We start from the raw sequence: 14,085 nt of genomic DNA on the forward strand, positions 1-14,085 counted from the left end.
TTATATGAGTGGTACACATCAGATGAGTTACAGATCAAATTTTAGGCCGTACAAACTGCAGTGCTCTGGAAATGTAACTCAAAAGAGCAACACAAGCGTTGCAGACAAAGCAAGCCAGAAACTGCCTACCTATGTCCAATGTTTTGAAGTGTCAGAAATGTTAAAACACTGAAAGCAGAGTGCTAAGTGCAGACCTACATAGGAAATTCTAAGACAGATTCGCCAAAAGACTTGATAGCCATCTTCTCTTCTAATCCTGCTGCTTCAAAAGCTCAACAAGCTTAAATGATCAAATAATAACAAAGGTATGTCTTAAAGCCAAAACAAAAATTAGTGAAGCCAACAGTTATAGTTTATTTCAGCAGTTCAAGATAAGAATATATACAAAAGCTATATAGGTTCATATCCTAAATAAATTTTTAAATTATTTACAACGTTATACTCAATATACAAATTTACCCATTTCCCCTATTTTTTCTACATCTTGACATCTAGCTCAGTTTGTCAGAATATGTAATTCCTGGTCAAAAAGCACTGAACTGCTGCAACTCCCATCACTTTATTTTCTAATTAGAAGAAAATCTGTTAGCCAAATGGCTTTAGAGTTTGCCTAAACTGGCATTAAGCAGAAACAATGCAAGTGAGAGCAGCGAAAATACCATTGCATTCAGCAAGGTTGGAATTTCAAAAGTTTATAAAAATACATACTAAGGATCTTAGTGTCTGGCCTTTCCTAGTCCAGACCCATTATATGCTAGAGCCTTTTTATGCAGTAAAACAAAAATACTATATCCATTCCAAGTTCACAAATAACTATTATAGCTAACTAAAACATCAGCTAAAATGACAAATATAATTGAAAATAATCCTTAAAATAATAACACCAAGTTATCAAATTCTGTGTAGTTGATTGCCTACATTCCTATGAAATATTTGTACTCCTAATTTAAATGACTTTGTACGTCATTAAAATCTTACAGAGTCAGTCAAATAATGTTATGCTTTTTGATGATATATACCTTTTCAAAGCATATCATCTGCAGAAAATCCAGTAATTACAGTCATCACATATTAGACTCTTGGCAAAAACAATTTTCTACATTAAGAATCAAATCTAGAGTCAGAATCATGCATGGATGTAGCTGTTTAATTCCAGAAAGAACTCACTAGTTAAAACTTTGATTACATTACAACATTGAACATTTCTGAAATCTTAAGATGGATACTGAATAATGCACAGTGTGCTTTATCAGCTTGCTGAGGAATTCTTCTAGTCTTTTAAAACAATTGTTTGTATTTGCTTACTAAATATGCACCTTGATCATATGCAGCATGACATATCAGAACAAGCATTTGGCTTAAAAGAATGAAGCTCAAAGTCTCAGTGGAAATGTTTTCTATGCATACATTTTTTTTTCACCTTTTTTTTTTTTTTCTTTTTAATTAGATCTACACACAACTCTAAAAAACACACTATTTATTGTCTGGGAGGACTGTAGAGGGAAAAGAAGGTGGGGACAGGAGAGGGAAGTGAGAGGATCAGCTTCCAGAAGAAAACACTCACGCACTTACTAGATGATACACAAATGCACTCTGCACACACTGAACACATGAAACTTATCTTATATGCTGCAACACAAAGAAAGATAACTATTTCAGAAATATGTAAGAATTTGAAGCACTAGGTAGTTAAAAACACCAGAAGAAGGCATGCCTAAATAGAGGGGAAATAAAATTAAAAAGCAAGTAACGACCACCTGCATTTTTAAGCTTGTGTACTTTTCCCTCTGTACATTAGGAAAAAAACCCCTCCTGGAAAAAAAAAAAAACTTGCTCACATGCACACACACAGAGGGTCACAAAAGCTATGAAGGAGATACTTAACACAGGTTCCTGCACAGATGACAAGCCATTAAACTTTCACCTTTAGGTAGTTATGATGATCTGATGTCTCTTTTATGATATCTCCCATTTTTTTTAATTAAAATCTACAATGTGTTTAACAAGCAATTCTTCTATCAATCTTTGATGTGTTTTACTTATAAAGCAATGACAGTTTTCAGTTCAGTCTCCTTAAAGTTCCAGAGAAACCATTTTCCACTCACTTGCTTTGAAAGCCATTAAAACAACTTGATGAAGAACAGCAGCAGGGGGCTAATAGAAGCCAAGGCTTAGTAACAATCTTTAGGTTTTTCTCCTAAGACTTTCTCACAGACCTTCCTCACAAAGATCCTCAGGGCTTTTCATCCTCTCCTTTCTCCCACCCCCCCAAAAATCAGTTCAAAGTGACAGATGCAACTAGCACCAGGTTTTGCTATTTTCTTAATTTCACTTTTACCTCTCAATTTTTATAGACTCCACTGAAATCTGATTCCTATAGCAGTGGTGATCTCCTCATCATCCTCCTGTCGGGAAAAAGTGCTACACAGAAAGATTCAAGAAGTAACTTAGAAACATCTTCTAATCTGTCATCTATTCTGAAGAGACCACTGGTACAGAGAAATGTACCTGTTGCTTAAAAGTCAATACAAGTGGCATTCAATTAATTGGATTAATTAGTGATTTATATATGTAGTTCTGTGTTTTACTGCAGTATTCCTGAAACCTTCCTAATGACAGTGACCCTGTAGCAGTTTAAATCTTGGGATATAAAGTAAAGAACTATGCAAGCCAACTGCAAATAATCTTCAACAACTCTTTAAAAATGGGAACTGCCTCTATAAGTTCTTTGATTACAGTTTCATGCAAATGTAGAAATCAAAGTTTTATGGAAAACAGAAGTATTAGCATAGTACTTATGCTGATCAGAATAACTAAAGCATACTTTTTAATCTATGTTTTGCTGTGCTCACCACCATTTTAGTTATTATTATGGCCACTGGAAGGACAATCTTTGTTGATCACTAATTTTGGGGAACTTCTGGAACTCCAGAGCTCTATGGACTCTTCAATTGCTGTATTCAAGTGATGCCGCTGTGGTCAAAATACTGCACATGGCATTTCAGCTACATGAACAGCTACTTCCCTGAAGTAGGGCTATAGGACATAGCTGTTCATCCCAGATTCTAGTTACAATCCCTTGTTCTTTTAAAAACTAGAGCTACAGTTGCAGTACATGTGGCTAGGAACAAACAGGGACTAAAGGAGTCAGATACATGTCTCCTCATCTTGAGGACAGGGGCAGCACATATGAGAGATTCAAGGTCAGGAAAGACAGATGGTGGGCATTTCCATTATAGCTAAGTCACCTCTTGTCCTTACACCACTGAGCTTTATGTTTTCCGATTGGTGACTCTCACGGTTTGTGTTTCTACTTTATTTTAGCAAGCTCGTATTTGTAAAACAAACTGGGAGAATACACTGTGGAATAAACTTCTAGATGTCTGAGAACAAACCTTATTGATACTTTCTCAGAGCAACACCAACAATCATACTTTCTGCATCTCCCCCTTCTGTTAAAGTAATACACTGTTAAAATGTTAATGTGAGATCTGTTTTCTAAATGAGATTTCCTTGGGGAAAAAAAAAAAAACAAAAACAAAACACATAAGAAATTCTAAGTCAGTGAACTGACATACAGTCCTGTCAGTAAAGACACAAAAAGCTTCTGCTGGCTTTCCGAGATAATCATATCATAAATATTGGAAAAGGATCCATCAAGAATATAACCTAAGGAAGTCTGAGAAGCACAGAAACAATATCCTAAGGAACAGGAACAGTTATGTACAATTTTCTGCAAGCATACGATCACTTCACAGAATTGAAAAAATACAAGGCTGGAAGGACCTCACAAGATCACTAGTACAACTCTTAATGGTGGCAGGATCAAACATATGTTATGTGAGTGCTATATAATACATGCCAGATCCAGAGTATGTGTCTAAGCATTATCCTGCCAGAGCCTCCATTCAGGCTGCTCCATCCTTCAAATTATTCTACCATTTGTGCAATCTTGGGTTTAAAAAAATACTTGCAATACTATATATGTAATAGCACTGTAAGACTGTTATGCTACAAGTACATGACCTAGAGTTCATCATGAATGCTACTGCAGAATAACCATTTAATTAAAATTACCATTAGCATTACTTCTTTCTGTATTAGTTTTCAAGTATTAATGCTTACTTCTCCAGGAGGGCAAACTTTTCTTTTCTCATATTTTCTATTTTCAGAGAAAGAACATCTCTCACCTTTAGGAGTTTAGCCTCATTTCCCTATAATGTATTCATCACCGCTCAGCACATCTGTCCCAGCAAATCCCATTTCCTGTTCTATTCATGAGGCTCAGCAACCTGGAGCTTTAGTGATTGCCGCCACACTTTTCCCATGGCCTTCTCACCTCTCACCCCCCCCCACGCACCCCGCTCCCATTGTTTATCATCTGTTCTCCCCTGCTGCAAACTGCTGTCAGATGTTCACTTATCCCTAATCTTACTCACTGCCTTTGATATTCTTTCTAATCCAACAACCTGTCAACTGGGGCATCAGCCCATGTCCAGACCAGCTGCTCTGTCACAGGCCGTAAGATTCCCTCTCAGCTCCAAGAGGTATTTAAAGGATTTTGACACAGCAACCGCAACGTGAAACAAATAATTAATGCTGTTTTGATCAGTGATCAGGGCTTTAGTGTGACATGAGCTGACCACTAAGAAAAACTGAGCTTTACTTTGTTTAAACTTCAGTAAACTTTAGTGTTACTGTATTAACAAGATTTTGATCTATGTCTGAAGGACAGTACCAAAAAGCTAAGTTCTTTAACTTGTTTTAGTTAAAAATTATGAAGAATAATTAATCTGAATGCAAGTCAGAGGGGCACTTAACTTTATATGCCTGCTGTGTAAAACATGCTTATTTATGCAACATCAACTTGTGTAGAGTTTTCAAAGCACGGGACCTGACCTTTTATGAGTTACAGCTGAAAATACAAATGTATTTTAAATATGGCACCAGCTGAGATAAAATTGTGATTTAAAACACACTTGTATTTTCCGGAGTATAACAAAGCGTTGTTTCAGCCCATATGGACCATCAAAACCAGACATTTTAAAGAATATTCCCATTTACAGAAAATGTCTAATTTCCATAATATTCAGATTTGCTATAAACACTTAAAATGCTACAGGGTTCATCTGCTTTAAAACATACCAAATACACATAATGTCATAGCTGAAATTATGATTCAGATGACAGATTTTTTTGTACTGGGAAAAAGAAGGTTCTGCTATTTAAGCAAACATATGTATTTTGATCCAAACTGAAAAACAAATAAAGCACTTAGTTGTTGAAGAACATGAACACTATTTTGTTTCTCAGATCTAACTGCAATTACTACAAAAAAGATGGTACCAAACAAGTCAGAAAAGCCTACTTTATACCCTTCAGTAGTAGTATTTCACACACACAAAAATATAATAAAATCTCAGTGATGGGATTTTGTAACATGGTTCATTCACTTAGAACTAAACCACTTTCATTCTTAGGGCTTGTCTACACCAGGGCATCAAGAAAATGAATCTGAAATAAGTACCTTGATGAACTTCTGCTAAACTCCATTAAACCCCCTGTGTGGACACAGTCATTCAGTTTAGTTTACTGCTCCCTTAGGGCATGCACTGGAAAGTTAACATGGATTAAGGTAGGGTATGAATTCAAAGTGCAATCATACTTTGAAAATGGTTTAACGTAAACAGAACCAGACTCTTTGTTGTAGAATGAGACATGGAGCAATCAGGAAAGTCCTGTGTAGACAAGCCTTTGCAGATGAGGCTACTGGAGTGGTATTGTCAAAGCCAATGGTTTTCAACCTCTTCATCTGCAGACCTGGAAACATCTTCCAGTGAAGTTGCAGACCTTGGTAGCACATTAAAATCTGCTGATAATTGATGGGCTTTTCTTAGTTGACTCACATGGATGACCTACAAGCCCCCAATAAGCTATGTATCAGAACTTGAAAAATACTGGTTTAAGCTAACTACAACTTATGTACCTCCTCCTAATAGTCAGTCTTAATTTCATAGCTATTGCACGGTAACCCAAGCAGTCTAGTTACTGATGACTTTAAATGAGATTTTAATGTTCATTTATGCAGGTGTAGACACATTTCAGCCCTGTGCAAGGATGCCACAAAAGATGCTTTGATAGAGCCTTATTCTTTCCAATAAGTGACATTTGCTGTCATAAGTTTATTAAATCATAATATGACTGACCTAGAAATATTAAAATTTGACACTGACAACTAGTTTTCATGCATTTACTTCAAAGAACCCTACATTCACTTGTCAAAGCATGCTGGATAAAGAAATTAAGACTAATACAACATAATATTCACTGAAACAAAAACAACTACTAGAGTTCTTTTCAACTACTACTCTTATTAACTAATTCTTCTCATTTCCCCCTTTAGTAATTCATAAATATCTCATACAAAAATAACTTGTACAAATTTCCAGAGTTGAATTCAAGGTGTATGGCAGAGCCAGAAGCAGATACACGTAGATTCCTTAATTTCTTTTCTTAAACCTGGGCTCTAATTGCAAAGAACACTGTTTCTCTCAAAGGAAATTATGTTCCCTCGGTATTTAACTCCCTAATGCTGTCACTGCAAAAACCTCACGTTTCTTTTCTGTCACCCATACAAAAGAATTATACTGCACTTCAACCATAATTCCCAGTTAACACAGCAGCAGTCAGGTCAGTCAGATCAAAAATCTGTCTTATCCAGGATCCTACCTCTGACAGAAGCCAAGATGCCTAAGGAAAACTATATTGTTAAAATACTCTCAAGCCTCCTGCAATTTGCAGCTCAGGGACTTCCTGAACTAGAAGCATTATGTTTGCATTTAAGATTAATACTATATACTGACAACAAACTTCACAAGCTGAAGAAAATTAGACAAATTTTGCAGCAAAAATGGCATCTCCTTTTATTGCACTACTGCTTTGAAAAAATGAACTGCAAATAAATGTATTACTCAGTAGCATATTTCCTACTACTGGAGCCTTTTGAAGATTAAACAGAAGACTTACTTGTTTGAACAGGTAACTTAAAAATCTGTTTACTCCCTCAACAGCATCATTTTTAACTGTCAAAATGGAAAAGAATGTTTTATGTTTATAAAAAAGCAGACGGAAGTTCCAGAGAACATTTCAGGCAGCTAGGCATGTTCATGTTCTTATTACCATATAAAAAAAATTTCTGAATGTAAAATCAGATTGTTAATATTATTGTAACACTGCACTGCTTTGCTTTTTTCATCTTCTAAGTTTTCATGACATTAATGATACAGGCCTCACTTCTTTCTGCATGCATACATATTTTAATCTCTTGACATCTCCAAGACAGTTAAATTGTAAGGCAGAGAAACAGAGTGGTTGCTCATGGTCACAAAAGAAAGCAGTAGCAAATCTAAGATTAGAAATAAGAAATGCCTTCTTCACTGATGAATTGCGCACTACTCCCGAAGTACATTTTCTACCCATTATAAAGTTCATGATGTGTTAAAATCTACAATAGTCTTGAAAATTACTTTAGAATGACTGTAAAACTCAAGGAGATTATAATCGAATTAACCTGAACACTGAATGAAAACATCATGCATTAAAATGAAATTGAAGGGAGCATTTTTCATGTTTAATTTCAAAATTAATGATTCTAAACATTAAATCAATAGAGGATATGTGATGCTCAGGCACTGGACTACTCTGAAGTGTGGAAGGAATGTGAAGCTCACAAAAGAGCAAATAGTTCCAATTTACCACTACTGACTTTATGGTTCAGTCAATATGCATGGAGTTTTTGAGGTTTATCCCACATCATTGAAACAGATGCCCATTTACCATTCCACACATTCGAATACAAACTCACATACATACTGGGAAAATTACTGACAGTTGATATTAGCAGCAAACTTCTGAAAGTTCCTGGGCAGAATGCACATATATGTTTATACAATGCAAGGAAACAGTGGCAAGAGCTCCCTTGCCAGAACAACCTTTAAAAACAAAGCTATAGGAGTCTGGGCTAGATCCAGATATATGAGCTCTGGGCAAAAGTTTCTGTTGCAGCTCAAGATATATTGCTCCAGCTAGATGCTTCCCCCCAGCTGATGCTCTGCCACCCCTTGAAGGATACTGTCCCTAGCACAGAGGTCACCAAAGTGAACTGCAAAGGCAATTCACTTAGTTCTATGCTAAGCTCAGTAATTTAGTTTGAAGGGCTGATGGAGGCGGGTTTGAACTGGAATGGCAGAGTAAGAGCTGGCATAAAACTGCTTTCCTTTCTGCTGATTCTCAGAGGGTAATAACTGCTAGCATGGGGACAAACACTTGCATGCAGTAACTTCTTAAATTACTACAAGATTCACCAGAGCTCTGTCTGTCAAAGCCCTGTGTTAAGAGTCCAAAACCAACATGCAGAACCACTGAAATCCCTGCTCAGGTACTGACTGAGAAGACTACATTGAATCCAAATTCCCAATTGGATACTTTATACTGCCTAAAATCCTAACAGCTCTGCTCAACTGTTAGAGACTACTTCATGACTTGGTCTCAGCAGAATTCTTAAACTTGGTATTTTTTTTGTCTAATATATAGGCCAGTGCCTGGCTAACACACACAAAAGAGATCTTGAAGATTTACACACAAATGTGCTTCCCAGCAGTGAGCACACTCTCCTGTGATGTGGGAAGCAATATTAATTGAAGCAAGATCTTGCAGCCTGACTCTACCACATCCCAGGGAAATGCCCTAGCCCTTGGGCATTCAGTTAATCTCTCATTAGCCATCCCTATGGTCTCCTGAATAAATTATTTATGAAAGGCAGAAAAACTTCAATAGGAAAAAGTGAAAAGAGATTTACCATGGAGTTCCTGGTAAAGAAGCTAATTCTTCAGGAGGTGATACATGTTTAAAAAAAAAAAAAAAAAAGCCCCTTTAGACAACAAATCAATTTGCACTTTAGGGGCAAGTACACATTAAAACTAGCCAGATGCTATCCTATATGGGAGATAAATTAATTCTCTTCTTTCAGTACCAAGCAGAACAAAAATACATAAACAGGGTTCCTACTGACAAAATGAAGAAGATACTCATCAGGCTACATGAGGTACCTTGTCCATCTCTTGCCCTCAGGCCACTCCACTTAAAATAACATAGCTTACTTGACTGAGGTGCCCATCTTGAGGAAGGGCTGACAGCTGAAAATCCCAAGCAGAAAGTGAGGTCCATTTTGAGGAGCTGTCAGATGCCTATTTTGAAGAACATAGTTTTAAACTGTACCTTACCCCTCCCCATTGGCCCTAACCAAATCTGCCTACAGCTTGCTGAATTCCATGACTCCCTTACTGCACTTCCGTTTCTACCTTTGCACTATACAAAGACAGAACAAATAATTTTAAAAAGTGGTTGGTACAGTGATTTGTCTGGAGAGCCAGGCTATTCCCCATAGCTTGGATGCCTAACACTAAGCTGCACATTGCCTGAACCCGCACAGTTCAAAAGCTAGAATTCTTTCAGAAGGGTGTACACTTAATTTTACACTCTATAGGAAACATTCAGAGCTCATCACTTCCATTTAAAATATGAGTGGGCAGAGGAAGAGGAAGATGAAAGACCTTATATGAAAAGATCTCATGACCCTGTATTGGAAGAGCAGATCCACCATGGGCATAAATTGCTTTAACTTCAGGAACTCCTATGACTTATGACAATCCTCACTACAGCTAAATAGCCAGAAACCAACATTTTTCTCAAGGTCTTTTGGGAGAGTATTTGTATATGTAACCAAATATAACAGGTTCAATCCAACAGACGACTCAAGCTCTTACGACACAGGAAAACTTAAGACTCAAGCACAAACCTAGAAAGACACTGATGGAGTTTTCTCTAACATGATAGTAACCACCTGACTTGATTCTAAGTGCATACAACTCTGTTCCTGCATGTGCCCACAACTCCCTGTATGAACATCCAGGAAAATACTCAGCTCGCCAAAACACTAATCCAGTCTTTGGGCCTACAGTTTTGAATGTGTGTTAAGTGCCCAGATCAACAGGTAGGAGACCATCTGAGTCTTTGGCTCCACTCTTGATCAGGTGTGACCACAATCTTCTTCACATGCATAACCTATGTGGGCTTACAACAGTATTCACTCAGCATTTTGTTTAGATTTTACCACCCCCCCTCCACCCACCCAGTGGATCCCTTTGCTGATGTCCTGCAGTTTTCTGGTGGTCTGTAAACCTGCTGGAAGAACAGTGGTTTACAACTCAGCAGGGTACGAGTTGAATGGATAAAATCTGACTAGTAGGGTAAACTGTGATACAAATCAATTGTATCTATGTTTAATTGCTGAAGACTTAACTGGTTTAGCTTCAGTGATGGGATCAAAACTACCTCCAAACAAGTAGCATAATTTTTAGATTAAATGTCTTAGAATCAATGCTGTAATGTATGTGTTCATGATTAAATGTCTAGGAATCAATGCTGTAACGTTAACTGTTCATGAATGCTTAGAAATAATCTTAAAATCACATTGTATGTGAAAAATTCTTTCAATTTCTTGTTTGTACAGAAAAGCAATAGTTATAAAAACCCAAACTAATAAAATAAAAAACTCTCATTCTATATACATCCTTGGACAGAGGAGTTATGTTGAAATATCAGTGTCTGTTTTAGGAATGTATCTGTTTGAAAATAGTTTCAAAATCTCAATCTTCAAGGCCCAAATTATTCTTCATCAATATTAAATAAACACAAAAATACGCATCAATGAATCTTCTTCAGACTGCAGTGAATTATAAGGGGCATGTAATAGCTTCACAAAAATACCTGTAAGACTGCCCCAAGCCTTCCAATTACAGCATGATGCCACATACTGCATAAAGTAAGTATCCAAACTGATCTCAGTTTTCACAGTGCAACAAATGCCATTATTTAAATTTTCCTCATTCAGAATAATCTGTTATTCAGAAAGACTTTTTTATTAGATTTGGGTTAAGTTCAGCAAGCACATGCAGGGAATTCGTGGAAGGGGGAAACTAATTTAAGATACAGCACCAATTAGGAACTGAAAACAAGAAAAGTTTCTTTTTCCAGCTAGTGAATAAAAAAATGTTGGACAAGGGGAAGACCTCCTCAGCATAAAACCATTAAGATCAAGGGCTAGATTTTGGAAATAATTTTCAGTGTTAGATGAGTGTGGAATTTTCAAAAATTCTTAAGCAGATCCGACACCTAACTCCCTTAGATTTTAGACACTTAACCATTTAGGTATTTAATGGGGTTTTAAGCAGGCCTAAATGCCTTTGAAACAATTAGTTAAATGACTACAAATATTTAGTATTTCCTCTGGTTAGTAAGTCAGGTTTTAAATGCAAAATGTGTTTTCAGTAAATGTAGGGCTTGTCCCTCAGGTCAGGTGCAGGCAGTTGTGCGCTTGTTGAGCTTATGCACTTAGTAGGCCTGACCCAAGCCAGCTTCTGTACAGATGCCATATAAACTACATTTTCACGTTCATTTTAAGACAGTGCTGCAGCCAAGAGAAACAATCTCTGCCCTCAAGCAGCCCCCAAACACTCATCCCTAACCACCATATTACCACCTCCCCTCTGCTAGCATAAGCATTTGAACTGAGGGACTTTCTTTAGGTGAAAAGTAACTCCTTTTTTGGCCAGATTATGTTTGACCTGGACTAGATCCCTGACCCAGCTCACTATCTTGCTGCACAAACACTTGTGCAAGAAGAGAAAGTAGCAAGATGTGCAGAAAGGGCAAGTCTACTTCTTTTGGTGGCAATGCTGGTATCTTGTCAAATCACAGCACGTGACCAAACACATCCTTATTTCTTCTTTACCATACTCATCACATTTAAGGCACTTGTATTCAATTAAAAGTAATTTTGTAATACTGTTTTGTACATTTTAATTAAATCCCATTTTTCGTGCAAATAGAGCATGACTCAGAAATGAAAATGAAATTAAGAAGCAAGACTTGTCACCTATAAACTAAGCCAGAAAAAATTCAGAACATGAAAGAATGTTCTTCCGGTTTTCTTCTGATACCTATAAAGAAATAATTAATTCAGTGTAAAGCTTTCAGCTGTTCATGAATCAAAATGTTTTACTTTTCCCAACCAATTAAAAGAGAGCTTTCTTCAGGAAAATCATGTACAAAATGTATCAAAAAAGGTAAAAAAATCAATTCATCTGTTTCGATGCAAGCTATTTCAACCCTTGCTTTTCCTCTTCTGTATCTTATCTCACTGTTGGACTTACACCTCCTCCATATACATTCCCTCTTCTGCCTTTTCAACTGATGCGTTTAGAAGCAAAGCAAAGAAGGAATAAGAGAAGATGTGGTCTGCCGCATGCATTTCTAGGGCTGTCCAAATTCTTCTGTATTTCCATTTCCACCCCTCTGCCTGGGTAGAAGCTCACCTCGGACCAGCCAATACTGCATCATCAGCTAGAAAAACAAACACTTTTGTGCATGACCTCACTCGCAGAAAACCTTCAAGGAACGTGCAGCACTTTATGCTGCGAGAAGCGACTTTCCTTTCACGCCTTGCATTCCTGCCACTGTTGGAGGTACCAGTTCTCAGGGATGCTGTGGAAGGTGACTCACGTTGATACAAACATGACAAGGAAAGGGATTTCTTTCCCTGCTTCCCACTTGCCAGCACCGAGGCTGGCCTGGCAGAGCAGCGGCCTAACTCGTCAATAGAAGTTAACATGCCGCGCTGAGGGCTGGCCAGCAACGGGCTCTATCTGCAAACTCTCAGCACCAAAGCAAGGCCCAGATCAAGAGACCCCCCGCTCAAAGGTGAACTGAAACACCAGAACGGGGTTAAGGAGCCAGCCCCGGACTCCGGTGAGCTAGCGGGCGCCCGGGGGCACGGCGCACCCATGGAGGAGCTGGAGTTGCTGGCACACCCCAAGGCAGTCCCCTCCACAGGCACCGATCTTTCGAGCTACCTCCGCTGTCCACCCCGCCGGCCAGGGAAGGCTGCGGCGGGCGGGCAGGGGCAGAGCAGCCGCCTGCGGGGCGGTGCCGGGCGGTGCGGGGCGGGAGGGCGCCATCAGGCTGAGGCGCACCCTCCTCCGGCGACACCGCCGCTGTCCCAAAATGGCGGAGGCGGGGGGGTGGGGGTGGGGGGGGTGACAGGACACCAGAGGGACCTGCGGGCCGGCCAGCCCTTCTCCTTCGGCCTCCCGCCTCTGCGCTCCGCGACTAGGCGGGAGAGGGCCCGGCCGCGGCGGAGGGAAGGGGCGGGGGGACGGGACGGGATGGCCCGGCCGTGAGGGAAGGGGCTGGGCGGGCGCCAAGGGGCGAGCCGCCGGCGCCACTCACCTGCCGGTAACAGAGGCGGAAAGGCCGCAGGTAGAGGGAGGAGGTGCAGGGTTTGAGCGCCAGCTCCTCGATGGCCTCCATCCCTGCCGGGGGCAGCGGCCGCCAGAAAGCGGAGGAGGAGAAGGAGGAGGAGGAAGGGGAGAGGCGTGCGCAGCCGCTGGCGGCCGGGCCGAGGGCGGCGGGCAGGGCCGACCCCGGCCGGGCAGGGCCCAGCCGAGCCGGGCAGGGCGCGGTGCGGCCGCGGTGCGGGCAGAGCCCGCGGCAGGGCGGCTGCCGGCTGCAGCGCAGGGCCGGTTCCCCGGCGCGGTACGGAGCCCGGCAGCTCCCTCCCTTGCAGGCCGGCCGGGGCTGCGGCGGCCTCCTGCCCGGTTCCCTCTGAGGGGAGCCGAAATGCGGGGTTTCACCCCCAAAACGGGGACGCGGCAGCAGCACACGGGGGGCTTGTCGCCTCTGCTCTGCAAAAACCCCTGTTTGTGATGCTGTTTTCTCAAAAGGTTGGCGAATGTTTTCCGGGGCCGGTTGATTTCCACACGTTACACCAAAATTCATGGGGTGTTCCTGCACTAAACAGAAACCAGGTCTCCTCCTCTGAAGACTTGATGTAACCTGGTGCTGAATTTTGCCACGGGTCATCCCGATCCTGGACATACGTAAGGTTTTGCAGGATGAGGACCTTGCTGTGACAAGCACGATCTCTTAGGTCTGCCTGCGTGATGTTTTCATGTCAAAATGGGAGTT

At 40.2% G+C, this 14,085-nt stretch overlaps 1 protein-coding gene across 1 annotated transcript in view; it reads right to left on the reverse strand.

The window, feature by feature from the left end:
* NUDT14 (nudix hydrolase 14) overlaps positions 1 to 13,533 on the reverse strand; it is a 61,860-nt gene extending 48,327 nt beyond the window's left edge. The window contains exon 1 of the mRNA XM_049828867.1: positions 13,348 to 13,533. Coding sequence (XP_049684824.1) covers positions 13,348 to 13,428 — 81 coding nt within the window. The 5' untranslated portion in view covers positions 13,429 to 13,533. The remainder of the gene's footprint in view (positions 1 to 13,347) is intronic.
* Positions 13,534 to 14,085: the final 552 nt, after the last annotated feature.

The sequence above is a fragment of the Accipiter gentilis genome, chromosome 25, assembly GCF_929443795.1.
Source record: "Accipiter gentilis chromosome 25, bAccGen1.1, whole genome shotgun sequence".
Taxonomy (NCBI): domain Eukaryota; kingdom Metazoa; phylum Chordata; class Aves; order Accipitriformes; family Accipitridae; genus Astur; species Astur gentilis.